This window comes from Catharus ustulatus, chromosome Z (genome assembly GCF_009819885.2).
Source record: "Catharus ustulatus isolate bCatUst1 chromosome Z, bCatUst1.pri.v2, whole genome shotgun sequence".
NCBI lineage: Eukaryota > Metazoa > Chordata > Aves > Passeriformes > Turdidae > Catharus > Catharus ustulatus.
Genome location: NC_046262.2, coordinates 17,995,513 through 18,022,643, shown reverse-complemented (window position 1 = coordinate 18,022,643; position 27,131 = coordinate 17,995,513). Strand labels below are relative to the sequence as shown.

Below are 27,131 nucleotides of genomic sequence, written 5' to 3'. Positions count from 1 at the left end.
ACAGTTGTTTGACCTCTACAAATTAATTCTGATGGAACAGTCCTCTGAAATTTATACATTATTATTAAGCTTCCATTTTGAAAAATTTTAAAATAATAATAGCAAAATCCTTTCATGAATATTCTGAATATATGGAAGAAAGCTGGGATGCCCCCACATGAGGTTCACAATATCTAAATATTCAGGCACTGTAATGTCAACATTTCATTGCTTCACTACTGCCTCCAAACCCAAAGGAAATAACTTAAAATTTTGATATAAAACATGTGGTCAGGCCCTCATGAAACACTAAGGTTTATCTGAACTTTGAACAGTGATACAAAAGCAGTGTAGAGTTTCTACACTGCAGTGAGACCAGAAAAGCTGAATCCACTGAAGTTTTTATAACATTAACTCTTCTAATAAAAAATTAAGGTATGCATAAAAGTAAACTTTATCCAATGCACCAAAATTAAAATAATTACAAACATTTTTGATAGGTTGAAACATCACTTAACCTCACATATAAGCAAAGAAGTTCCAGGGTTTTCTCAAACTTCTCATGAAACACATTTGAGAAACTTGTATAAACAAACATCTGTCTGGAAGCTGACATTTCACTATTACACATAAGAAGGAAGGCCATACTGAAATTAGAATTTCAAGTAACTAAATTTGGGCTTGTTAAGAAAGCCTTCTAAAGTAATTTTACAGTACAGTGTTCAAATATCTTTATTTGCAGACTTTATTTCAAAACTGCACCTTTCTATAGATGAAGTACTGCCTCTATTATTTTTGCTCAATTTGTTAATAAAGATGTTAATCCCAGAGAAACATGCAGATCCATGGTTCAGAAGCACCTATTCTACAACAGAAATTAATCAAGTCAAATGTCAACATCCACCTGTTTTCCTTTTTTAAGATGTCTTACTTACTGGGCAGATGTCAATCTTATACAATTATACTAGTATAATTCATGTGGCTGCATTTTATTCACTTATAATGGCCCTTGATACCTTCAGCTCAGAAGTCAACTCTCAAAAACATCTTCAACTGAAAGTACTTCATTATCCCAACTACGATTTTCCACAGTTCTCAGCATGCCTCCCTAAAAAACCAACTAACGGGTCTACCATCCATTTGAAGTAAGCAATCTAAAATAAGGAAAAGTCAAATTATCAATATTTTGGTTTTATTCCACCAACTGATTAACCACAATCATTATTAGGAATTAGAGAGTATGGTTCAGGCAGCAGTGGAAATGAAAACATTTCTGTAATTTACTTAAAATAGCTCAAAAGAAACTTCAGTCCTGAATAGCAGATGCTTGTAGGAGAATAGATTATGGGAAATTAGGAAAGGGGCTGTGGCAGAGCCTTGTCCCTAATGGGGTGAAGCTGTATAAGACAGATGAACAGCATTGAAGGAGAAGTGTGGAATGGTGATGTGTATTGACCAATCACAAAAGAGTAAAAGGGCACACAGATGTTGTGCAAGAGAAGGAAAAGAGTATAAAAGGTTGTGCCTGGACTAATGAAGTGCTGATGCTTGCCACTCTCTTTGGCATCAGTCATGTGTCCTCTGTAAAAGTGTGCCCAGCAGCCTGGGAAGTTTAAAGAAAAGGTATGCAGGTTTTTAGTGTAAGATAATAAATTGATGGCATCAGTGTGTTTGAGACCACCATCCAGAGGCGCCAAGCACTGATGCCAACAGATGCTTTATTCAGATTGTCCCAACATGCTTTTGTTTTAGTACAGAAGTATCAAAACTTTGATTTTCAGTTTCAGTACTATACTTGGAATATTTTGGGGGTTTTGTGGTTTGTTTTTTATTGAGGGTGATGGTGGTGGTTGTTAAGTAAGAAAATAACTTTCAGGACAAGTTAAAGCTGTATAGGAAAAGTATGTGTATTTTGTCAATCCCTGGTATAAGTGTCTAAGTTTATGAAAGGATCATGAAATAAAAGTATTTCATATTCCATTTTGCTGTCATCAACACAAAGCTTTCTAAAAATCCACATGTTAAGCAGAAAGCCTGCTACATGAAGCTCTATTACAGGACAGTATATAGGACATAGTTCTTCTAAGTTTTAAAGCAAGATGAAATAACTTTGTATGCTGCTGCAAGCAAACCATATATATTCCTCCCTACAAGGAAACTTTAACATGAGTCCTGCTTTAATGCACACATATATTTTACTCATTACCTGGATCTTCCTGTATACTAAGCTTTAATGCTTTCCCCCAGCAATGTTGGGTTTCAGATAGTTTCCACACAATTAACACTTCAACATCAGAAGGTAAGAAAACATGGTCTTGTTTATGGACACCTCTACCTGCTCTACAAGGATATAGCAGAATTGCAGCCCTCATCTCCTAAAGCACACTGGTTTTTACTTTACCACCTTACACTGTCAATGCAACCAGTGTGACACAAAAATTGAGCATTGGATGGAACATACTAACCACAGACTGGAGGCCATGCCACTGCCAAGTGCCACACTTAAACATAGCTCAGGTGCTTGTGAGAAAATGTAGTTACAGCAGTGTGATGTGCCTCTAGACTCATGAAGACTGCTGTACTCCACTTCTCAGGTCAGGTTACACTTAGACTCGACATATAAAGCTAGCAAAAGATTTCAAACTGAAGCTGCAGTTGAAATCTGTTTTCTATGCTGTTCACTTCAAAATAACTACTTCCCGAGGTCAATTTTTTAATCTTCCTAAAATTCAATATATCATGAAGTATTGTTAGGCTATGAAGAAAAAAAAAACAGTGTAATTAATCTTTTCAAAATCTGACACGCATAAAAAGATGCAACATTTTCCATAGTTCACTCACTTGAAAACACAGAATTAACTAAGTAGAAATGCTGAATGCTGTCTCAAAAACTCAAGTGCAGTTGACCATTTTCTTCTGAATATTTCAACTCAATCATGTTCTCAATATAACAAAGGGGAAATTCAACATATAGGCCAGAATTGCTCTAGGTCATAAATCAGAAAAATCAGAAGTGCTACATTTTTCTGTAACGTCCTACACATAAGCAGAATGTGACAGAGATATTAAGGTATTTTTAGCATTATAATGTAGTCTTTAAAAAAAGCTGAAATGAGTCTCAGGGGATGCTATCAAACTGAATGTCATGTGGAACGTGTAAATTGGAGATTCCAAAAGGTTACTGAAAGTTTATTCCAGCTGACAGCATAGAAAAAGTAAAAAATCCAAGTTTATTTCTTTACCAAGCAGCTTTCGAAAATGTGAGGAATGAAAAGCAAAAAACTTAAGAGGGCTTTTCAGAATATTCATCTGAAAGCAAACCTACTTAAGGAACGCAACCAAATTTCATTTCTTCTTACTTCCGTCTCCACCATTCTGTATCAATTAAAGAAAAGCCAAGGTGCTGGAGGTAGTTTGTCAATTTGGTAATGGATCTCAATTTCAGACATAAACATCTAACATTTAAAATATTTATATGCAAGTAGAATCTTGCATTTGCTGCTGGAGTACTCTTAGATTAAGTAACATTAGAAGTAGAGAGGTGACAAGCCTAGAAACACTAGGTTAATACCCAGGCTCTGAAAAACAGTTGTTTATGCCAATCCAATGGAAGAAGGGGCCAGAAGCTATCCTAACTTGGGTAGGTAACCTGGTAATCAGTTCCATATACCATCTCTGCAAACACAAGGTCAATTTAAGGAGTTCCTATTCTCTACCTAAGATATTAACTTCTATTTATCCCTACCAATATTGATCTGACTTCAGAACCAAACCCCAGATCGCCACCACACATTTTGAACTTTAAGCTGGAGAGGAGAAGATGGGAAATGGTCGGTCTGGATTTGATATCCAACCTAATTCATATGGTGCTCTAACAGTTTCCCAGGAAAACAAAACAGGATGGCACTTCTGACAAACATGCTTCTTTTACAGTACACATGCATTGTAATACAGATTTATTCCAGTGGAGAAGATCCCCCGTATGCAGAAATGGGTTTTACCATACTAAAGACTACAGTTCTGTAGGATGAAGATCTTATTACTAAAATAAAGCTGCTAGAGCAGAAACAACAGTCCTCAAAAGCTGGAATTTGTTCTCCTTCAATCCAGCAAGACAGCAGGAGTTATGACCTTCAGCCATGAGATTAAATGTATTAGAAAGCTTAACACTGAAAGCAAGTCATACTACCTTTTCTTCCTGCTTTCTGTTCAACAAATTATCCCCAAAAGTAACAACTTCCTTTGTTTCTTATTTATTGTAGGAAGAAAATGTTGCATTTCCAGGACAGAAAGGAAACATGTCAGTATGACTAAGCATAAGAATAGAGCTTACAGAGAACTGCAGACCCTGTGCATTCACAAGGCTCCCAGCTGCACAGGCTGTCACTCCACAGGATCTCCCCATAGAAGCATCTTTGTAAGTTCAAGCCACGAGTCCATCCAGCCCAGCATCCTATGTGAAACTGCAACTATCTGTGTGTGCTATGATAAAACCACAGTAAATCTCTGAACAACTCCTCCCACTAGATTCTTCCCCACTTTCAGCAGCCAATACGTGTTTCCAGGGATGAATGAGAGGAGGATACCTCCACTTGAATTTGTCTGGTTTTTTATCTGCTGTATCTTCATCTGTTGGTTTACACATAGAATGCACTCTAGAAACTGAAGGCATGCCATGTGAGATAACCCAAGAGTTTTAAAAGATGCTGAGCTGACCGCAGGGAAAAAGTAAAAATTGTGTTCACTCACCACACCACAAAACTAAAAAAACCCCTTATGTTGAAAATAACTGCAGTACAGAAAATCGTTAAGATGCATGCTAGAGGTAAATGCTTCTTTTTTATTTGAATATATATATAACACTCTTGTGTACAAATGTAGGTCAGGGAACAAACCCCCACTGTTATAAATCAGAAAGACTCTAGGCTGAGGGATACAGTAACTTAAAAAAATTACCATAAAGACACACACACCTTGAATTTCCTGCTGCTTCTAAAAACCTCATGCAAGTATTAAAAGAGTTGTAACCAATAAATCTGCTCCTGCAGGCAAGTCAAAAGAGAGTTCTTATGTAACCTCCTGAGGTATTGAGAAAATGCACTCATCCACAGGTACAGGCTTTGTTATCTTAATTTTGCTTTAGCTAAGTTTATCTTGAAAAGGTCTTTGACTTCTCTAGGCAGAAGACATTGCAATCTTTGACTTCATGCCACACTATCAGCATTATTACAAGAGAATGATGCAAGAAATTCTACTGTGTCAATGTTCAGAAAATGTTACACCAGAAATGCCATTATATGCAACTGAATTTAAACTACACTAAGAATTATATAATGAATTATTCAGTGAATAAGTTCCAGTCAAATCAAACTGGCATAGAGAAAAACGTGAGTGACCTACTTGACCTTTTGGGGACGGAAGAAGGAGAAACTGTAGAACTACGATTTATATTAAATCTCTCAAGGAACCTGTCTGTGCCAACAGACATTCAACACACACATCTGTCAGTGCTACCACGTATATACAACCCAGAAGAGAAGAAAGGCAAGTTCCACTTTATGAAGGTTTTCCCTTGGGCAACTATACTAGCAACAAATTCTTAAAAATTCTTCTGTTTGCACCATGTTCAAAAAACTGATTTCTAAGTTACACAAAAAGAAATCAGAACAGATTATAATTACTAAAAACTATAGAAACAACAACAACAACAAAAAAACCAAATCAAACAAAAAACCCCACAAAACAAAAAACAAAATAACCCAAAACTAAAACTCAGCAAAAAAGCCACCACCAACCAAAAACAAAACAAAAAAACCCAAACAAAAAACCCCACCAAAAAATTAAAATAAGTGTCCAGTTAGCTTCCTTCCAAACAGTAAAGTTAACACAGAAACACTTGTATCCTGGAACATGTTCCTTGGGATCTCAGTAGCTCTTCCTGCTTTAGGCATTGAAGTTTCTGACAAAGCATTAGAAGTCTGTAATTTCCTGCTTTGCAAACTATCAAAACAACTGTCACATTTTCAGCTTTTAACAAGCACACAGGAACAGATTACTGTACTCACATGGTGCTACTGTTTTTTATTATCACATTGGAAATGGAACCTCAGCTACAAGGGGAAGCAGGCAGCAGAATTTAAGATAAACAAAACCAAGAAAACCACCTCAGATTTCTGAGGGAATCTACAATAAAAAGCCAGTCTCTTCCCAAAGCCTAGAGAGATCATGACCAGACACTGATCAAGAAAGATGCATTCTCAATCTCTCAAACAGGAAATTTAGTACACACATTAAAGCGATACTCGTCATAACAGAGACAGCATTAAGACGAAGAAGAATACTAATGGAAGTTTAAGAAAGCTTCATAAGGACTCCCTTCTCTTGCAAAGCCAGGGAACGAAAAAGCATTTTGCCAAAATCAGCTGCATGCTTTCGGTTTCTCTTACCTAACTAACAAAAAGCCCTTCCCTTTTCTTGCACTGCAGCTTGCAAAAATTTCTATGAAAAACAGTTCTTGAGAGACAGATACCTGAAAAACAGAACTACTATCAAGATCTGTTAAAATATCTGAGTATGTTTTATAAGGTTATTTGATTATTACATTAAAAAACTAAAATGGCCCAAGACAAAATACAGCAGTTTGTTTCAAAAACTAGAAGAGGGAAATGTGCATGCGACTTAGTCTTACGAGACTTTTGCACTGAATAGCTCCAAATAGCACAGTATACCAGTTGACCTGAAGTGCATCATAATTAAATAAGCTTAAAAGGTATGATCAGCACAGAACTGAATTTTACTAGACGATGTCACACTTCAGCTTCTCCTTATGTGGCTTTTTTAAGTAATAAACAATTTACTACAACTGAGCTGTTAAGAGCACAACAGGAAGTGTTTCTCTAGAGATGAGGACTTTGTTTTCTTCTTGCACTGCAGAACACACTCACTAGGACTGTTCTGTGTTACTGCATGACTTTGCATCAATTCCACACCAAACTCACCATCAGCTGCTTGAGGTAAACTAAAAATAGTGCAAGGTACTTGTTACCTGTAATTTATCTCAGAAGACTTTTATAGCAGTAATTTTAAACATTTATCTAGGAGAAAAAAAGAACATTTAGATCGTTTTGTTGGTTTTTTTTTTTTTTTTAGGGAAAGTTGTTTCCAGTTAATAAAATGCAAATATTCATCCTATAAAATTATCTTTACAGCAAAAGAAAACTTGTGTCAGTCACGTGCAATACAGTTAGTTGAAAGTGCTATAGTAAAGAAAACATCATCTAATTTAGGAGATGTTACTGCGTAACTAGCAGCTGGATGTTTGATTTACAACTTATTTCCAGTTTCACGGTACATTAGAAAGTAAGCTACTTATCCATATCCTATGGGTATCTCTCATCTGTAGCACAGCACATCATACTCTCTTCTCAGTCTGAGACCCAACAAGCAAATAGTTCATATTTATGCAACAGGATTAATTTAAAAGCAATGTTCTTACTAAGAAGAAAAAAGATAATGAAATCAAGCCCATGAATAAAAGTGTTGTCAAAAAATCATGATCAATGTGGGAAGCAAGTTATCTGAGTTTTTAAATTTTATTCAATCAACATATCCATGATTTTTCTCCCTCACAAAGCACAGCAAAATATACGTGTATGAGAAAAATAAGCAAAAATGACTATGTCTAATTTAAAATACAAATGCACAAGTGCCACTAGTGTATGGAGCGTAAGGCAGAGGGCAGGAAAGAAAATGTTACCTTTGTCTGAATCTTCTTCTCATTTCATATATTCACCAGTTAGTGCAATATTACACAAATTGTGATATACTAATATATATCCCCTCACTGCTTCATTTGATCATTAAAAGCACAGTTTCCAATGCAAAATATTGTTAAGTTGTCATAAGATCAAAATATATTAGAGCTATTCTAGTATTAATATTGGGATCTAAGTATCTATGTACTTTTCAGGACCTTCTTGGTAATAGACACTATTAAAGAGATTTAATAAATTTAATTAAGTTTTACACTGAAACATAGGATATTAAAGAATATGCACTTAATTTTAAATCTTATGCTCTAAAGTAATCTATACAATTGTGCACCTACAAGAACAACTTTATTTAAACTAGCATAGGATGAGTGTCTGAGCTTAAGAAGCCAGACACTGGTAAGAAGCTTTCTGGTAAGAAGCCAGAATCATAAGCCCACCTTCCAAAACTTAGTACAGAACCTAACCACAGAAATATTTTGTCCCTCCTTTTCTCTGTACTGTTTAGTGCAGTGAAGAACAACAACGGAAAACACCTGAAACACCAGCAAAGGCAAACACAGAAGGGGCAGATATAAATGATAATGCTGAATAGGTACAGAGTTTCAGTAAAGCCAAGCTCCAACTCTTTTCCTATCCACATCCCACTGGCTGATACAAATCCTTATCAACACAGATTAGAAGTTTCAAGGCTATCTGAGAAACTATCTTGTCTTACAAAAGGTCAAGTAGATAGATAGTTTGCAAGTGTCATTTCACTTCAGAACTAACCTAAAATTTCCAAGCCTAGTAACTTCACACCGTGCTTAATTCATTCAGATACTCTTTCTGCATTGTAATTTTAACAGGAATTTCTGAATCTAATGCATATCAGTGCATTTTTACTTCAATTTATTACCAGTTTCTCATGAAATCTCATAGTTTTGACCACTACAATGGTCTAAAATTAGAAAGGCAGTAAGTGAACTCTGTGCTTTCAAGCGTGTCTTAATCTGGTTTCCTGAGCTCTTCATCTTATTTCAGGGTTCTAAGGGAAGGTTAAACTAACATTGTTTGAATTTTCTTTTTCTGTTTAAAAACCATCTCATAATTTCTTCATTCAACAACAAATCCTGGTCCATGAAAATGGCAACGTTCTCATCACAGACTTTTACCAAAAGCACCTCAAGCAAGATATGTATTTTGAGAAAAGCAAATTTTCTGCATTATTTTTGGGAAGATTCTTAACTATTTCCAACTTCAAAGTAATAAAGTACAGTAATTTCACGAATACAAGCCGCACCAATTTGACTAAGATTTTGCTCCTAAACCGGAAATGCGGCTAATACTCAGGAGCGGCTAATATGTGAATAATTTTCTGACATTTACAACCTCAGAAGTGCCAGCCAGAGTGCCGAGCCGAGCAGCTGCAAAGTTGGCATTTTGCGATTGTTACAAATTGCTACTCTGTTGCACCGCGGGTGGAGCCTGGCTGCCTGCAGGCAGCACGGGGGGCGGGGAGAGAGGAGGGAGAGCTCCCTCCTTCACCACAGCCCGGGGGAGAGACGTGGGGGGCCCAGCGCCGCCACTGCCGCGGTTCTGGGAGGCGGCGGGGGGCTCCATCCCCGCCCGCCGCCGCGGGAGCAGGGGTTGCTCCGTCCCTGCCTACCACCACAGGGCAGCACCGGGCCGTGGTGACCGAGCCCAGTGGCAGCGGCGGCTGGCCCCCAGCGGCCCCGCCGAGCGGCAGCACCGGGCTGGGCTACCTGGCCCTGTCAGCAGCCCCTAGCAGGCAGAGCCTGCACAGCCTTAGCTGAGCCAGTAAACCCCGCCCTGCCACCGTTCTGTTACTATTTGGCAACTTTGTTGCACGCAGGTCCTCGCTGCGAACAACAGAGCGGCTTACACTCGGGTGCGGCTTATTTATGGACAAAAAATGAAATATTTGCCAACACCCAGAGATGCAGCTTGTACTCAGTGCAGCTTGTATTCGTGAATTTACTGTAAATAACATTTAATACTGTGTACTCATTCCTTAACAAGTCAGAATAAACCACATCACATGGAGAAACTGGCTAATAAATGCACTCTTCTGGTGCTTTGTTCTCACTGTCAGCTTTGAAAAAAAAGTCACTACATTTCTGAAAAAGGTGTAAGACTACTAGTCACTATTTTCTCTGTACTGTTCTCTTCCCTGCCTTCACATTAAAATAGCTTCCCAATTCATATAAAAGTATCCAAGGGGCAGTTTCATTTTCTAAAAAATGTCAAGCCTCCAAAAGCCATTTCCAAATGCAGGTTTCACATTAAATCTGTATTTCAGCTGTATTCAAAACCAACCTTCACTTTTGACATAAGCAATTCCAGTTAAAAACAGCACAGTAAAGAAAAAAGAACAGAACAGGCATTCCTTTTCAGAGAACACGTAAATCAAACAACGTGAGAAATTCAGAACTATTAAAAATATAAAAAATTTTAAAAAATAGATATATTTTAGTAACTGAAGTGAGGTTTCTTTTCTATATAAACATCCAGATGGAAGTGTATCAGCCTAAAAGCAGCAATACAAGATAAGAATGCATTTTAAAACTCCAATACTAAAAAAAACCAAAACACCAAAACCAAATCACTGAATAAAGGATATGACACTTACTTTGGAAAAATAGTTCACAGTGAAAATGAGACTACAATGAATGAGAATTCAACTGGATATTAAAACAAAAAACCGAAAACAACAACAACAACAAAAACCAAACACAAAATGCCCAAAAAACAAAACACAAACAAACAAGAAACAAAAAACCAAAACCAAACCAAACAACAAACAAAAAACCAAAACCAAACCAACCAAACAAACAAAAAAAAACCAACAACAAAAATCCCAAACAAAACCCCAAAACAAAACAAAAAATCCCCAACACCACGCCAAGAACAATTTGCTAGTTTGAAGTTCTGGTATAGTTTCTGTGCCGTTTGCAAATAGCATCAAGTACTTATGGCACAGGTGATGGTCAGCTCCCAGGTCACTTAATTCTTTTTTGATTTGATGAAGCCATCCATTACATTTCTGTAATTCTCGATATATAGTCTCTCTATAATTCTCAATTATGTTAAAGTATCTTCAGAAAGTAAAAAACTAAATTGCATAGCTCAAAAGAGTATTTATCCTTGTGCTTTATTGTTTAATTCCTTCTGAAGCAAATTCCTCACTTTTTGTATTAGACTCACTGGACCAATCTACAGATTTTAAAGTGACTACATGTATTTGCCAGCAGTCTTTACTCAAAATTAAGTGAAGAGAAAATGGAGAGCTAATTATATTCAAGAAGATTAATTATTATTTGGAAAGATGAGATTGTCTCATCTGCCTTAATAAAGTTTTTCTTCAAGTTTCATGGATATTTTTTACACAATCATAAGTGAAAGCTCAGTTTTGTGTTGTCCATACTTCAATAATCTTTTGGAGGATTTAATATCAGAATCCGTACAAAAAAATCAGTATAGCCTAAGCCACAGTGTTGCTTTTTTAGGCAACACATTTAAACATAAACACAAACTAGAACTTGAAGTGAAAGCAATGGAAATCACAAAAATAAGGAAAATAAAAGTTCACGATTTCACTGAACCAACTAAAGAAAGGGTAAATTATGCCACTTGTTAGAGGAAGTATTTTTCACTCAAAGGAAATCAGTAACAACAACTAAATCTGAGTTCCCTGAGGTGTTATCAAGAAACTCATCACCACTGATTCAGCACATGAAATAGTAAAGCAGCAATAAATTAAACAGGTAATTATCAAGAATGCTGAACATCATGACAGTATGAGTTGAGTTCCACTTGTGATTACCCCACTGTGCTATGACTCCTCTTAGAGGACTTTCAACCTCAGTTGAAACAACTTGACATAGTAACAATTATACTGCAGAATTTGTCTGATTATGACAATTTCAAACCAAATTTAATTTACTTTTCTGCACCACGTGAGTTTTACTTTAAAGGGAAAAAAAAGTGGGGGAAAGATATCCACGCCTCTTGCAACTCCAGAAGGTGCTCCAGTTTAATGGCATTTGCACATATTCAGAGATTACAAAAGGAGTCATGCAAAATCAACACATGATCATACATCTTAAAAGTTTAACCACCATCACTGAAACACACTTGCAATACGCTCATTTTACAGACAAAAGAATACTATCCTGAAAGACCTTTACAAGACAAATGCCAAAGAAAAAGATAACAAAAAAGCATTTTCTATAATGCACAGATAACTTATTAAATTTTAATAAATTATTTAAAGATTAGGCAAACATATGTGATCACTAAAGATGTCGCACTACTTTTATTTCTTACCATGAGAACTTGTATGACAGTAGCAGCGTCTCAAACACAGGACAGTAATTGGAAAAGCAGTCTCACTTCTTCAAGGAGGTGTGCGAGTGCTTTTCAAATCACCATGAAACGACAATAACATATAAAAGTCCAGAAATAAAAACTAGTTTCTAGGACACACTGGTGTAACTACAGCTGGGGGAAAGTCTGCATGTGAAATGAGTCGTAACCTTGTGACTTACTAATGGACTGTTTATGGAAATACTTTTCTCAACAAGTTAATATTTTACTAGGTACTGGAGTGACCTGACTGTGAACTAGAAGCTGAAGACTCATGTCTTCATTGTGACCCATTGAATTAATTGCTACATTAAAATGTCAGGCAACCTGGGACAAGCAAAGGGTGACAGAGCCCCAAGTCCATGCAGACATCAGGAAGAAAACACGCCTTTGAAACATTGGAACAAGGCTGATTGCAGCCCAGGACCAGTGAAGAACACGCTGTCACATAGTCCCGTCCTGGAAAACCAAAAGGCATTTGCATAGTCAGCCTCAGGAGCACTCAGATATGTAACACAAACTCTATCACTCTGAATACGCTCCACAGGGAAGGTGAGCACTTTCAGAAAACACCTTTCCCATACTTGCTTATTATGTCTGGGTTAAGTATTAGCCAGCCAGTCATGCACCTACACAAAATTAGAAACAAGCTGCTGTATGAATATGGAATAGCAGAGTTCAAAATTCTTATTCCTTGGTTGCCCATTCACAACTACTGAAGAACTAATGCAGTTACACAGAAAGAGTTAAGAATTTAAAATCCTGTAATTATAGATTATTTTAGCAAGTGCAAATAAGTATACAGTAGCCCAAGAAACCCTTATCAAAAGTCACCATGGTAAGAACTAACCACTTCCCTTGTGAGAGCCAGCTTCATCCCCTCCCAGTTATGAAAACATGCCATTTATTTGAACATGGAAAGGGAGTATGCTAAACCCATATTGTCTCATTTCCTATTTCCTTTTAAGTATCAAAATGCAGGTCTTTTCACAATGAGATTCAGAAATGCAATGAAGCATACATTGGGCCTTCAGGAGATAAAGTGAAATAAATGTTGGTTCTCTAAAACGAACTTAAGGGAGGAAAAAGAGCAAGTTCTACAGAGCTTTTTTTCCTCCTCCAAAGTGATTATAAAGAAACAGAAGGAAAGATTAGGCAGACTGACAGTTAAGAAAAATGCCAAAACCTTGCCTGATAATAACTACACTGAAAACATTGACTGCATAATTATTTGAGGTTTCACGCAAAAAACAGTAGTTTAAAAAAATGTTAATAGCACAAAATCCATATGCCTACTCTGTACCTGCACCAAATTAGAAATTAGTCATCATGTCTGATGCACAAATATTTTGAGATCTGGAGGCAATGGTGTCTTCTCGACCAGAGATTAACTGACAATACTTAAAGAAAAAAAGAGCCTATCCTTCCTAAGGCACCAGCTCCCTCCCATAACATGAGCTGTGCTCTCCCCACAGAGGAGAGACAGAACAGAGCTGGTCCTAAGTAGTATAACCAGTTGAGCTCTTTCTCAGAGATGACATGTCACATCTCTGAAAATGTTGCTATAGTATAAATCAGTCCTCCATCTGTTTTGGCTTTGTTCCAATCCACTTTGCCTACTTACTAGTTGTGCAAATCCAAGCTTTAGCACTTTTGGCTTTATGATCAGAGAAACAATGTAGCTTTTGTACCAAGGTTAACCAGAGAAGGCATATTTGTTCAGTAGTCTTTCCCCTCACAAACATTAATGGAACAAACCTGAATTATTTCCCAATAAGTTGGATGAAAGAAACTGGGTTTTTTTTTTCAAAATCTTACAGCTCTGTAAATACAGCTATTTATAGCTAAAGGTCCTAGGCACATAAAAGAAACAGGCTTACTTTTGACCACTTTCACCATTATATCCTCTGAATCCAGATTTTAATCATGACAAACCCATGAGTTTTTTAGATATTTAACAAATCAGCATCCATCAAAACAGTATCAGCTTAGCCTAGGCAAAAGCAACGTAAGTGTGATAATTGAACCACACATTCCTACGTAGAGATTCTGTTACAGCCAGGAGGTCTTGCAGTTTGTAGCACATCCTACACTACCAGATGCCGCACCCTTCTTTTTCTCCCCAAAATTTCTAGAGAGGTACATAGTGCCTGAAGCATCAGAAGCAGTCCAGACTGCTAACTTTACAAGTCCTGGACAAAGTTTTATGTAGCTGAGTGCCACAAGGTGCAAAGAACTTACCTAGCCACTGTGAGTACAACAGGTATGGCAGCTACATCTGCTGCCAGCTGCTACAAAAGAGCTGATGAGCAGAGAAAACTCGCTCAGAACCCTGACAGAGTCACATGTAACAAGGTGGGCACAGTGGTAAATTTGGATGCCGATTTTCCTCTGAAGTGGAAATGACATTTCAAACAAAATCCACACTAGTTAGTCACATACTTAGTGATAAATGCCTTGCTTTATTTCAGGCGAGGGAACCAATATTATAAATATGATAGATACACATTAAGTGAACACTTGCTCACAAAGAATACCAATAAAAGCCTATAAGGCTCCACCACTGTTTAAGGTTTTTGCTAGAGGCTCACTGACAACATTAAAATCGGAGTTTTTGTCTAAGTCCTAGGTATTTATGGCTATTTAGGTCTCAACTACTCACACACGTGCAAGAATGTTAAACCCAGTTGAAATACTAATGCATACAGCTAAGTTGCTTTCAGGGAAGAAATACTTAAAAAAATTATTTGTCGAATAAGAAGAAGTGAAAGACCTATTTTGATGAAGCTCCTTTGGAACTCTGTCTACATGATAGAAACTGGTAGATTTCCTACTAGTTCCCTTTGCTAGTTTCTCAACAGTCCACTCGGTAGGTTGAAAGGAAGCCAAAAATCTAAAAGTTCTGGCTGTGCTCACCCCCGTAGTCTTAATTCCCAGGGTCTACAAGTGGCTTGCCCTGGCAGTGGACCTATATTCTCATTTCCAGTCAACTTTAAAATAAAGGAATACAATTCATAGGTAGCTGATTTCAAAATGTCAAAGCAATTCTTCTCCCCTTGGCTTTGCTGGGTATCCTCACTAGCAGCAGCAGAACTGTGAAACACTGCCACAAATATGCAACTCGGAGCAGGTCAGAACAAGCAAACAGGAGAGCATACTAATTTACTGCTAAGACACCAGGGAGAATTAAATACTTCAGCATATTTACCGGGACAAGATGGTTTACCATTGTACCTGAACATGCTGTAACTTAACCACATGCTTAAAAGACAAATCTGACAATGCAGTAGCACTGTTCTGCTTATCAAACAAACACTTAACTTTTCATAAAGAACTATATTTCAGTATTTTCAACACAAATAACAATTTCAAGATCCAGTATAACTGTACTTCAAATGAGTTTAGAAAGACAAACAGTAAGCAGTTTCACTAGTCTACTATCATGAATTCAGGTTTGGTTAAAGACACCATTTTTCTGAGAAATGCCAGTTTTCACTGGCATTCAAAGGTTTGTGACACTATGAGTAAACCGTATCCCAAAGAGCAGCAGCCAAGGAAAGTTACTGTCACTGTTTTATTTGGAACAGACAGTAAACATTTGAATGAGATGTCATCGAGACCTTTTTCATGGACATGTCAATGGCCAATGTTCAGATCAAACTTTTCCAACATTTTTTTTTTCTTCAGAAAGGGAAGTCCATCTTCTACTGCAGAAAAGAGACAGGATTTGCAGGAGGGTCTTCTAAGAGTCTGCAAATCCTAACCTCTCCTTTTGTGGAATAAAACGCCCCCTCAGACTGGGAAATTCTATTTGGCTAAAATAATGAGCATCTCAGGTACAGGCAACACTTCGTGTTTCTTTTATATTAGTACTCTGGTACTTTCTAAGCCTTTTTCCTGTATTTTCCATTCCTAAGAGTGTCAACTGGACTCACTGGGCTTTGAAGTATCTATACAAGGAAAAAAGCATTCTTTTTCAGAGTTGAATCCTTTGCTACCAGAAGCATAGCGGAAATGAGTGAAAACAGTAACCACATTGAACGAGGATGCTGGTGTGCAGCATAAGCCAATGCAATGACCAGGCACAAATCTCCCAAGTTGAACATTTTGTGAATCTATACCTTTCCTCACTCAGCTTGCTGAGCGTATCAGTGTATGCTGGTTTACAATGCTGAACACATCCTTACATGAAAGCCCCTGACAACTTTAAAGAGATGGAAGACATCTTAGTTTAATCAAAAATATTTATTGTTTTATCATATGCCCTCTTAACATAAAAAAGGGCACTCAGTCAGCATGTTAATCTTCATAGTGAGGGAAACCAAGCAGATCAAACTTTTCTATGTTGGTTTGGCACAGGGCATTTCTAAAATGACAACCCTGAAGGCCATCTGCATTGCTCCCTGCCAGAGCTCTGCATGGCTCACGGTGTCTCCTTTCAGGCTTTCTTGTCCACAAGGCTGGAGGGGAGGTGAAGCAGGAGCTTCTTCTCCTTCTTCTTGTACTACTGCTTAAAGCAAATGCAGAAAAATCTGCATGTTTTTAAGATCTCTTTTCCTCTGCTCTTCTCCCAAGTGCCTGTAGGAAGGGTAAGAAACATGCAGTTGCAAATCAAAACTAAATTCTTCTCCAGGGAACAAACTCTGACTTAGTTAATTTCAGGAAGATGTTTGAGGAAGTGCGTAAACAAAGCTGTGTGGAGCGGAACGTCCGAAGCCACCAGTCCTAGCCCTAACCTCGGAGGTTCAAAGAGAAAGCAAGTTATGCTGGTTACTGTGACCCTGCCAGAAACCACCACCCATCCGTGCCAGGTAGATAGTGAAAAGCTTGGCTGCATTTACTGGGCATTACAGAAAAAGTTTCCACTCTATGGAAAGTCTAATAGAAACCCTCAAAGCCCTCACAATTTCTACAGGCTGGGGCATTCAATTTGCCTGCAGAGATCAGGAGACCTACTGTATTAAGCTGTTCATTATAAATCAATGCAGAATTTACAGTTAAAAACCCCAAAAAAACCAATATTAATTCTATCTTTACTGGAGAAACCATTTTCTGGATCTATATGGAGGCATTCCTGAATTATCTTTTTAAAAATAAACTTATGCATATTAGTACAGTTTTAAGAGTAACTCCATCCAGCTCCACATAATTAAAAAAAACTAACCTTCACACTTCCATTTCAAGTATGAACTATGAAAGAACCTCACCCAACTACAGAAGCCATCCCCTATGTTTTATTTCTATGAATAATCTAACAAAATTAATATGCAATACAGATCCTTAATATGGAAGATCCTTTCCAAGTGTTTAAGAATACATTAACACTGTCCCAGAAAGCTTCCATGCCAATCAAAACTGCAATAATTTCTTACATTAAGCAAAGAAATCTGTAATCCTAGCTTAGACTTCTGTAGAGGCATTTCCTTTAGTAAAATAACAAACATTTCAGATATTTATTTATGAAAAGATTTAAGATACTAATTATAGAACTAATGCTAAAGTTAAAATGTGCAACCAGAGAAAAAAAGATTGAAAAGGTTATTAATATCAGACTTTGCAACTCTACCATCTAAAACCATGAAAGAAGCAATAAAAAAAAAAAAGTAAAATATCAATAAATGGAGAAACTGTCTCTGACTACACAAGAATTTTCAAACTATATATCCAGCAACCATAAATTAAAAGTACTGTCATAATTCAAAGCAATTAGAATATTGTCTTAGCCATGGTGGTAAACAAACACTAGCCTGTTAGACTGTCTTTATCTGACAAGCTCAATAAACTGTACACAAACTGCAAACTGGATGTCAGTGCAAGTTTCACACACAATCCCACAGATTCACCACACCTGTGACAGATATTTACATTCTCGTATACATCTTGAAATGCAGGGCACTTACATATGATGTGAGGGAGAAATACTATTCACCGAGCTTAGAAGCCTCCCTTTTAAAGAATACTAGAATTTTAAAATAATATTGTGCAGACATTTTATTAGCAGTAGAATGTGAGGTAACACAAAATTTGTAAAAAAACCCCAAAATTGTTCCTCACTTTGTTATGACAAATTAGGATTAGGGGTTTTTTTCCCTTCAACATTTTAAATATTTAGACCAAGCTCTTCAAGCATCTGAAGGGAACAGCCCTGGAGATAGAAACATGACAGTTATCCAGGACCACAAGAATCAGCAGGATGTAAGACAGTATTTCAGAGAAATAACTGAAATATATGCACACCTTTGAGAGCAAACCACCAGTTCCCAAAAGTACCTGATCATCACTGCTGACAGCTGGTAAAAACTCATTTCAGTTTGCTCAAAAGCAAGATGACTGGAGGCCCATGAACAGGATGGGGAAGAGCTCAGAAAACATGATGTCAGATGTGGTCAGATGTCAGTGAGGTCAAGCAGACGCAACTCGCTTCCTAGCATTCTATTTCCACCTTCCACAGTGACCCTGGGCAAGTTACAAGGAGCTCCAGTACCAAGAGGAGGGTGAAATCTACTGATGGGAAATAATAGGAAAGAACTGAAGTTGTCCAGCACAATAATCACAGCAGTCATTTAACCACCAATTAGAATACTAGGACAAGAGATGACAGCATTATGCTGTATTTCCATGAATGACTTGAATAGTTTACACTTCAGGAATGCAAATGAAATATATGGAGACAGAGTGAAACAAAGGTAGACTGACTTGAATTACAGTTTAATCTCAGAAACAGGAATACTCTGACATTCTAAGTTTAAAGAAAAAACCCACTTTTTGCAAACATCTTAAAATCTTCACATGCTGAACACTATCAAAACAACTGGACATTAATAATAAAAAAAGAGAGGGAATGATGTCTGTATCACCTTTTATTAAGACAATTTGAAAACTATTTCATCAACTTCCAGACAGAAGGTATATAATTTCCAATTTCAGATTGCTCTTAAGTAGCAAGTAAATAGAGCTGCTGTGTTCTCAGGATATTTTACAGCCAAGATCCAACAAAACTGAACTTCCAAAAGCACACCAACAAACAAACAACCCCAACAAAATAAAGCAAACAAACTTCCCGCTCCAAAACTCAGCAAAAACAGAAACCCAAAACCTACAAGCCAAGAAACAGATAAAAAAACCAAAAAAAACCCCACCAAACACAAACTCCCCACTTCCCCCTCGCCCCCCCACCAAAAAAAAAGATACCCAAACAAACAAAAAAAACCAACAACCAAACCAAAACCCACCAAAACCCCCTCAAAACTCCAAACATACAGGAAAAAATAGTCAAGACACCTCAGCACCAACCACAATTCTCCAGTTCTGCTTGTGTAGTGCTCTGATACTGGAAAGCGGAAGCTATCCTGCAGGTAATACACTCAGCCTCCAGGTAAAGATAAAAAGGGACAGTAGCAACAGAAAGCAATTCTCCACTTAACCACGTTCTCTAGTCACAGACAAGTAATGAAGCCTTTAAAAGGCTTTCTGTCCACTCTGCCTTAAGTGAAAGAATGAAACGTAATTCTAGAGCTTCAAGAGAGCACACAGCAGATAAAACGTAAATTAAGAATGACCCTCGGGTCTCTGCAGAGAATCCTCTGAGAACACTTAGATTAGGCTTGGAAACTCAGAACTCAAACCAGACCCGTCCTCTTATCACCACTTCTGCTGAAAACTAGCTTTACAAGTTTGTCTAAAAAACAGCCACATGGTAACATATAATTTGTATTTTAAACAAGCTTAAGCCAAGTTTCACCAATACTGGGAGCCAGTGAAAGCCAACAGAAGCATTCCCACAGTCATTCCACTCTTAGATGCTTGTTTCTATGTCTGTCTCATGGTCCCTTGCAGCAGCATAAATCACTGCACAGCTGCAACATTACTTTTGAGAGTGTTAGTACGCTAGAGGGTCCATGAAGTTCAAATCCATCATATAGAAGGAAAAACTGGTCTTCAAATATTGTGCTCTACATGTTTGACCTTTGGGTAAAATATGACTGCGTATGTCTACACACAGGTATTGGACTGAGCAGTACTTAGACTCCACTGAGTGACAGTAGAGACTGAACCTTTAGTATCACTAAATCCAATGAGACAGAAAGCTCCAGATTAGTTAGTTACAATCTATTTACTTTGCACAGGAACAAAGAAACTGCCATACCAGATCAGACCATTTAAGCAGAACCCTACAACTTGCAATAACTAAGAGTGATAAAAATCAGACATAGTAGAGGGTGACCCTCTTCCAAAAGTACTCCCAAGCCACAGAGCACAGAAGAGGTAGAAAGGCAATCTTCTTTCACTCAAACTGGATGCAGAAAATTTGGTGGCTTATTTACACAGACAGTTACAAACACCCGGCATTAGAGAATTACACAAAATACAAAATTATATTTTACCTTAGCTGGGAACAGCAAGGTCAACAATAAGCTATATTTTTTTAACCTTAGCTACATTCTGACAGGAACAGAGAAAGTTAGCATTTCAGTGGCACAAAAAATCCTTGGCCATGCTGTGCAGTTACTGTAGGTGCTCCCCCTCTGTTCCCACTCCAACTCCCAGTGCTCTGTTAAAAGCATTCATGTCCTCCTTTGAAAGTCATCAAAGGTGCTACAAATTGATAAACAGAGCCAAAACTAGTGAGCTTTTATTAGTACACTTGTACATACAGACAAAACTTCTGTTTTCCAGTGTGACTTTGGTGCCTCTAGCATCTGTCAAACAGCAACTGCAGAAAAATACAGTATAAACGTCTACAAGGGCTGCCTTGCAGCTGAACTATCCCAGCATATGCCTTTTCAAACACCTAATTCTCATGGAAGTCAAAGTATGTGGTTACTGCACACAGAAGAGATGATCTGCATCATTTATTTCCTTTCGTTTTTATAAAAACATTATTACAGCAATATAAACTAATTCTGTACTTGGGGAAGTAACAAGGCATCGACACCAATTTCAGACACAACCATTACTTTAATATCTGGATGTTTTAAAAGCATATTGTTAAGTTCACAGAAGAGGAGGTACACTTCACCTCCATGTATTTACTCATGCTACAAGAAATCACACTACAGTTACCATTATTTGGATCTTGTTATAAACAAAAATAATACACTGCAGTAAGCAATATATGTGGGATAGGAGATCTGAAGTGCTTCATCATGTTCAAGCTGCAATTCCTAGGAAAACAGCTCCTTCTCTTCTAGTGATATAAGACAGCTTACACCCTTCACTGCTTTTAGTAAAATATTCACTCTACTGCTGACAAGCAGAATGCTTGAGAGCTTAAAGAAAAAAAGGTAATATTTACATCTATAATTCAATAGCAGTCAGTTTCCCTTCTCAGCTTCGTTTTGAGGCTCAGGAAGGTCTTCCAGCATAAACAGAAACAGAGAATCTATTTAAAAGGAAGTAACTGTAATACCAAAGAGACTGATAGGGGGACTTTGGAGCAAGCACAGTATCTTCTAACTAATAGTAGATTCTTACATGAAAGTACAGCTAACTGTATTCAAAGCCTCCTCATAAAACACTATTTAAATTATGCCTTCCAGTTTGCCTCTTAATAAATATCTGGGCAACAGCTGCCCAGGCAAATTTAATGTGTATTACTGTTACTCACATATAAATTAGCCTCTCTCCTCCAGACAAAACAAGTCAATATTGAAATAAGGGCAGATAGATGTTTTAAATTTTTAAACAGCTTGATAAAGTACAACTTGGTCTAATACCCTTTTATTGGTAACACAACACACAGAATTACTGAGATATTCCATATGAGCATTTATAGGGTACTTCTGAAGGACAATCATTGTTAAAGTCATGTATTTTCAACTGCACTTATAATAAACTCAGAGTGGACTCACTGAAATACTGAACAGCATTTGGCATTCAGTATTTTCAAAGATTTGTTAACATTTCTAGTCAAATAGCACAAAGCACTTAAAAGTATTTTAACTTACACACTCAATAAACAGAGTTGCTCAAATGCAGGTACTTAAAAGTAAACAAAACTGTCAGTGTGAAAAGGAGAAAAATTCTACAGCTGCTTTGTCATTGCTACTTGGGACCAGCTGCCAAGGATGAACGCAAAGTTTCAGCATGGATGAGATAGACACTGACCTTCCTGCACCTCAAACATCAAGCCTAACTCCTACTTGCTATCACCATGAGACTCAATTGCTTTAAACATATTCTGATGCAGATCCTTTTTTTTCTGGAAAACCACAAAACTTGATATAACTGTATTACAATATACAGTCCCTTATAATTCCATGACTTTATAAAAACAAAGATGGTGCTGAGAATTTATAAAAGACAAGGCATTCACTAAAATTTGTACATCATTCCCCTTCCCCAAAACATTTACAATTTCCTGGAAAACCTTCTGTAAGGACAGAGTCATATCTGAACAACCACACCAGAAAAAGTATTTTTACACTACCCTAGGAACAGGCCAAAATCATCTGAATTGCTGAGAATACATATAAACAGGACATTGGTCTAGAAAACAGTTCTTACTACAGTACTCCCTTGGCAATTTAATCTTTAAAAAATATTCCTGCTATTTGGCTGACATAAGACACAATCGAAAAGAACACACAAGTCATAAGTCCAAAGAGGAATTATATTTTTATGAGGTTTAAATGACTAGCCAAACTGTAAGGCATCACTAAAATAGCTTCCTGGATGTTAACACTAAGTTTTTAAACTACAGAGTCCACATCAGATAAAACTTTACAAGAGATCTAGGTGAAATTGTCACTTTCACATCAAAATTACATGGTCATACTGCAGTGCCTACACACCAGAAAGACCCAGCGAGTACATGTTAAAGCTGAAGTGTGTTCTGAAGCACTTAAACTGCTTCACCATGGGTATAAGTTCGCTTTCATCCTGAATACTTGCACACAAGTTAAACACGCGAAATACTGGCAGTTAACATTAAAATGGACTTATCAATGAATACGTATAGAAGGCAAATAAGGGCTGCAAACACCAGGGCGCTGAACACAACCACTTTAGTTTATCACCTAGACTAAGCCACGATAAAATTACTTTCTCCTAGGAAAACAGACCAGAGAGGATATTTATGCTTCTAAGTCTTTCCTCTTCTTACTAAAAGAAATCAGTTCTTTGCAAAGCTGCAAATCAGAATCTGACTTCGGAGAAGTCTTGGCCGGCGGGGGCGGGGGGGCGTTGGAATACAAATGAAATAAAGTCGATTTCAGCTGAGTAGTTTTGCAGCAAAGTGCTCGGGCAGCGCCTGGGAGCACCCAAGGCAGCTCAGCCGCCGCCCGCAGCCCGGCCCCAGCCCCGCGGGCAGCACCGCGCTCGCTCGCCCCGAGCCCCAATGGCTGCTGACACATCCGGCCCCGGCCCCGCCACCGCCCCGAGCTCACACTTCAAAGCCTTTCAGGACTCCGGCAGAAGTCAAACACAAACGCACCCCGCAGCCAGACGGGCCGCCCCCCGCGGCTCGGCTCCCGCGCAGCCCCGCACCGCTGACAGCTGCGGCCGGCGGGGCAGCCAGCCCGGCCCGGCCCGGCCGTGCCCCTCCCTCCGCCCCGAACCAGGTGCCCCGGGGGAAGGCGGGCGGGCGAGCTCAGCCTGCCGCGCCCCAGCGCTGCGCTCCGCAGCAGCTCCCGCCGCCCCCGCATCCGCTCCCGGCCCGCGGCCAGCGGGGAACGGGGCGCCGGAGCCCGCCCCGAGCCCCGTCCGCGGGAACAGCCCCGACGCCGCCGCTGTCACGCAGCGCCCGCCGGGACCGACCCCTGCCCGCCCCTCACCTCGCGGCCGGAGACGGCTCCATCCTCCGCTCCGCGGCGGGGTCCGTCCCCGCCAGGCTCCCCGCCGGCAGCGGCTCCAGGAGCTCGGCGCAGCGGCTGGGGGAGGCAGCCGGGCTGGCGGGGCTGGAGCGCGGCGGCCCGGGCAGGTAGTGGAGCAGCAGCGTCTCGGGGGGCTCCGGCGAGGAGGAGGAGGAAGAGGAGGAGGCGGCCGGGGCGGCGGCGAGGAAGAGGGGCGCCTCCGGCAGCCGGTCCAGCTCCACGCTCCGCACTTTGCGCAGCTGCTTCCGTCTCCAGTCAGAGCGCTGTTCCCGGCAGCCGCCGCCGCCCGCCTCCCGCAAGAGCCCCCCGCCGGTCCCGGCGACGCTCCCCGCCGCCGCGCCGCCCTTCAGGCTCCCGCAGGCGGCGGCGGCGGCCGCCTCCGCGCCGCCGCCCGAGGATAATCCCGATGACGAGGCGCGATCCCCCGCCGCCGCCGCCATTTTCTCTGTCGGGTCACATCGGGCTCCCGAGCACCGGGGGCCGCCGGCGGACAGCGCGCTGCGCAAACGGCGCCGCCTGCGCAAACGGCGTAGGGCGGGGGCGGACGGCGGGCGCGGATTGGCGGCGGCGGGCGCCGGGGGCGGGGCCGCGCCCGTAGGTGCCGCGGGGCCGCGCCCCGCCCGCCCCCGCGCAGGTGTCGGGGCGGGGAGGGAGCCGGGTGGGAGCTGCGCCTGCCGCGGCTGATCCGCAGAGCTGGAGCCAGGGCCAGAGCCAGAGCCGGACGGGGTCCGTCCGTATGGCCGAGCCGAGCCCGGGAGCCCGTGGAGGCGCCAGGCGGGGAGCGCGGCCCCGCCCCCACCGGCCCTCCCCACGTGCGGGAGCGCGGCGGAGGCTCCGGTGGTCCCGGCGGGGTACGGCCGGCCGGGCTGGGCTGGGCTGGGCTCCCCCGTGCGAGGAGCGGAGAAGCCTTTCCCGGATCTCCGAGCGCTCCCAGCTAGCACCCCCGTAACCTGAGCCGCTCCTCTCCCCAGCATTTCCCTCCCTGGCAGCCGGCGAGGGGCCGGCAGGAGCGGAGCGCCCGAGCTGCCGAGCTGCGTGCAGCCGAGCAATCGCCTCTCCCAAGCGCCCCAGCTCACCTGGTTGTCCCTCTCTGGAGTCAGTAGGAAATCACATGCGCATCCTCGCTCGTAGCCTCCGCGCGTCCTTCTGCAGGCTGCCCTCAGTTGGCCGGCGCCTCTCCACCCGTCCCCGGGTATTTCTCCATGTCTGTAAACGACGGAGAAGCGTTAATGTCCCGCCGGAGCACACTCGTCTCCATGTGTGCGCAGGAATGCACATGTAGATGAGATTAAACCCTGCCGCGCACACCTACCGCTGCGGCTGTTTCCTGAGAGACTGCGAGAGAGAAGAAACGCAGGAGACATCACATGACCGAACCTTGGGGAGGTTCAAGTAAATTTTCTACTTGTCGGGATTGTCACTCCACCACATTGGGATGGTTTTGCTTTCTGATCTGAGATGAGACAAGGAAAAATGAATATTGCTACGCATACAAGGTTGTTTTCAGGATGATGTGGTTTTTAGAACTCATGCACTTCAAAGCAGTGAAGCTGAATATTTTAGGCTTATTTCTCAGAATTTGGCAGGTATCTAAGCGTAACATTAACTCAGCGTCTCAGCAATGATTATTAGTATGGTTAATTTGCTGAGATTAGTGATTTGATCTGGAGCACTAGCTGAGTGAGAAATACCTTCTAACAGAAGCAGATTCTTTCTTGCCTTACATATACATACATCAGAGACTGACTAAATGTAGTGTCTTTGCTGGAGGATGTGATAAGCAGATAGGAAAAGGTTTTCCCGCTAGACAAAAAGCTGAGGACACCCTTTGTACTCTATATACTTGCAGAATAGAGTCAACAGGTAAGGCCTTGAGGTCACACTGAATTATTTAGGAGGTCTATCAAGATGCCACACTACAATCGTCCTTGTGCAGGTTTTTCAGTGAAAGAAGATGTGAGAAAGTCAGTTGCATTCATTGTCATCTTGAAGGTATGGTTTTTTTGGGATAAACAGATCATCTAATATTCTCTTGTGAGGTACAACTCAGAGATATAAATTAATTCTGAGTTTCATTAAGGTTATTTAAAGCCTCTGCTATAAATTAGAGACAGTTTTCGGGAAGATTCTTAGACCAAGACGCATTGACAAAGTGAGAATGTTACTTATGGGAATAAGATAACAAAGTATCCACTTTATAGACACAGCATGAAATTATTTGCATGCAAATTAGTGTTCTATTATATCTTTCCAAATATTCCTCTCTGCCATAAAATCACATTTACAGAAAAAGGAAAGAAAATAACCACACAAAACCCTATGCTTTTAAAGACATCTAAACAGAACAAGATGACTTCAGGTATTTTATAAATACTCATCACATTGAAGAGGAATATCCTAATGAATAGCAATTGGTCAGAACAGAATACAGAGAAGGAAAAGCATATCTTTAATACAAAATAATCTAGGCAGTGAGGGTGCATACAGTGTGTATGACAGCTCCAGGGGACAGCTGTCCTAGAGTGCCAAGACTCTAACAAGGGAGAAGGAAACAGGAAATTCAAAGAAAATATCAGAGTGGCAGTAGGGTACTGAGGAATGTGCCTGTACACTGGAGTGAAACACTTTCTGGAAAGCAGCTAAGAACAAGGCAAAACATAAAATAGAGTGACAGTGGGAGGCACCAGTGTAAGAAATAGCTGAAAGGAGACAGGTGCTGTCACCACTCCTGTTAAGACATTACTTTGCCTTTTGAGTAAGGCCAGTGCTGTCAAGGTTTTGAGTGACTTTTGGATAAGATGAAAAGTGGAAAACCCAAATTATTCTGTCATTTAAAATTGCATAACATGCCTTATGTTGGCTGCTTATCTCTTGACTGCTTGCTGAATTTCAATTCTAATAAATAACATTCTGTCTTTAATCTTTATATTCACCTTATTTTTTCAAATGTGTGTTTCTCCACAGCGCCTTGACCAGAGGAGGAAGCACAGTGGCTAATAAAACCCACCTTCCATTACTCACTCCAGAACACTATGTAGTGCACTGCTGGCATGCAACACAGATTTATGCACAATACAAAGCCTCTACCGCTTTGAAATCAGAAATTGAACATGCTGATTGACATCTGCGTTTACCCATTTGCTCTTAACATTTATTTTGCACTTAAACCAGTTAAGCTGATTGGGAAAAAAAAGGACAAAAC

General features: G+C 40.1%; 1 protein-coding gene across 4 annotated transcripts in view; it reads right to left on the bottom strand.

Moving 5' to 3' along the window:
- MAP3K1 (mitogen-activated protein kinase kinase kinase 1) overlaps nt 1-26,742 on the bottom strand; it is a 65,327-nt gene extending 38,585 nt beyond the window's left edge. The window contains exons 1-2 of one of the 4 annotated variants that reach the window (XM_033085907.2): nt 25,242-26,742; nt 25,006-25,135 (exon numbers count right to left, since the gene is read on the bottom strand). Coding sequence is in view for 1 of the 4 variants with exons in the window: in XM_033085909.1 (XP_032941800.1) it covers nt 23,891-24,369 (479 nt within the window). In the remaining 3 variants the exon portion in view is untranslated. Of the gene's footprint in view, nt 1-23,550; nt 23,598-23,890; nt 24,391-25,005 lie in introns of those variants that run through there. The other 3 variants (XM_033085906.2, XM_033085909.1, XM_033085908.1) reach the window with 3 other exon arrangements.
- Between the last annotated feature and the right edge of the window lie 389 nt (nt 26,743-27,131).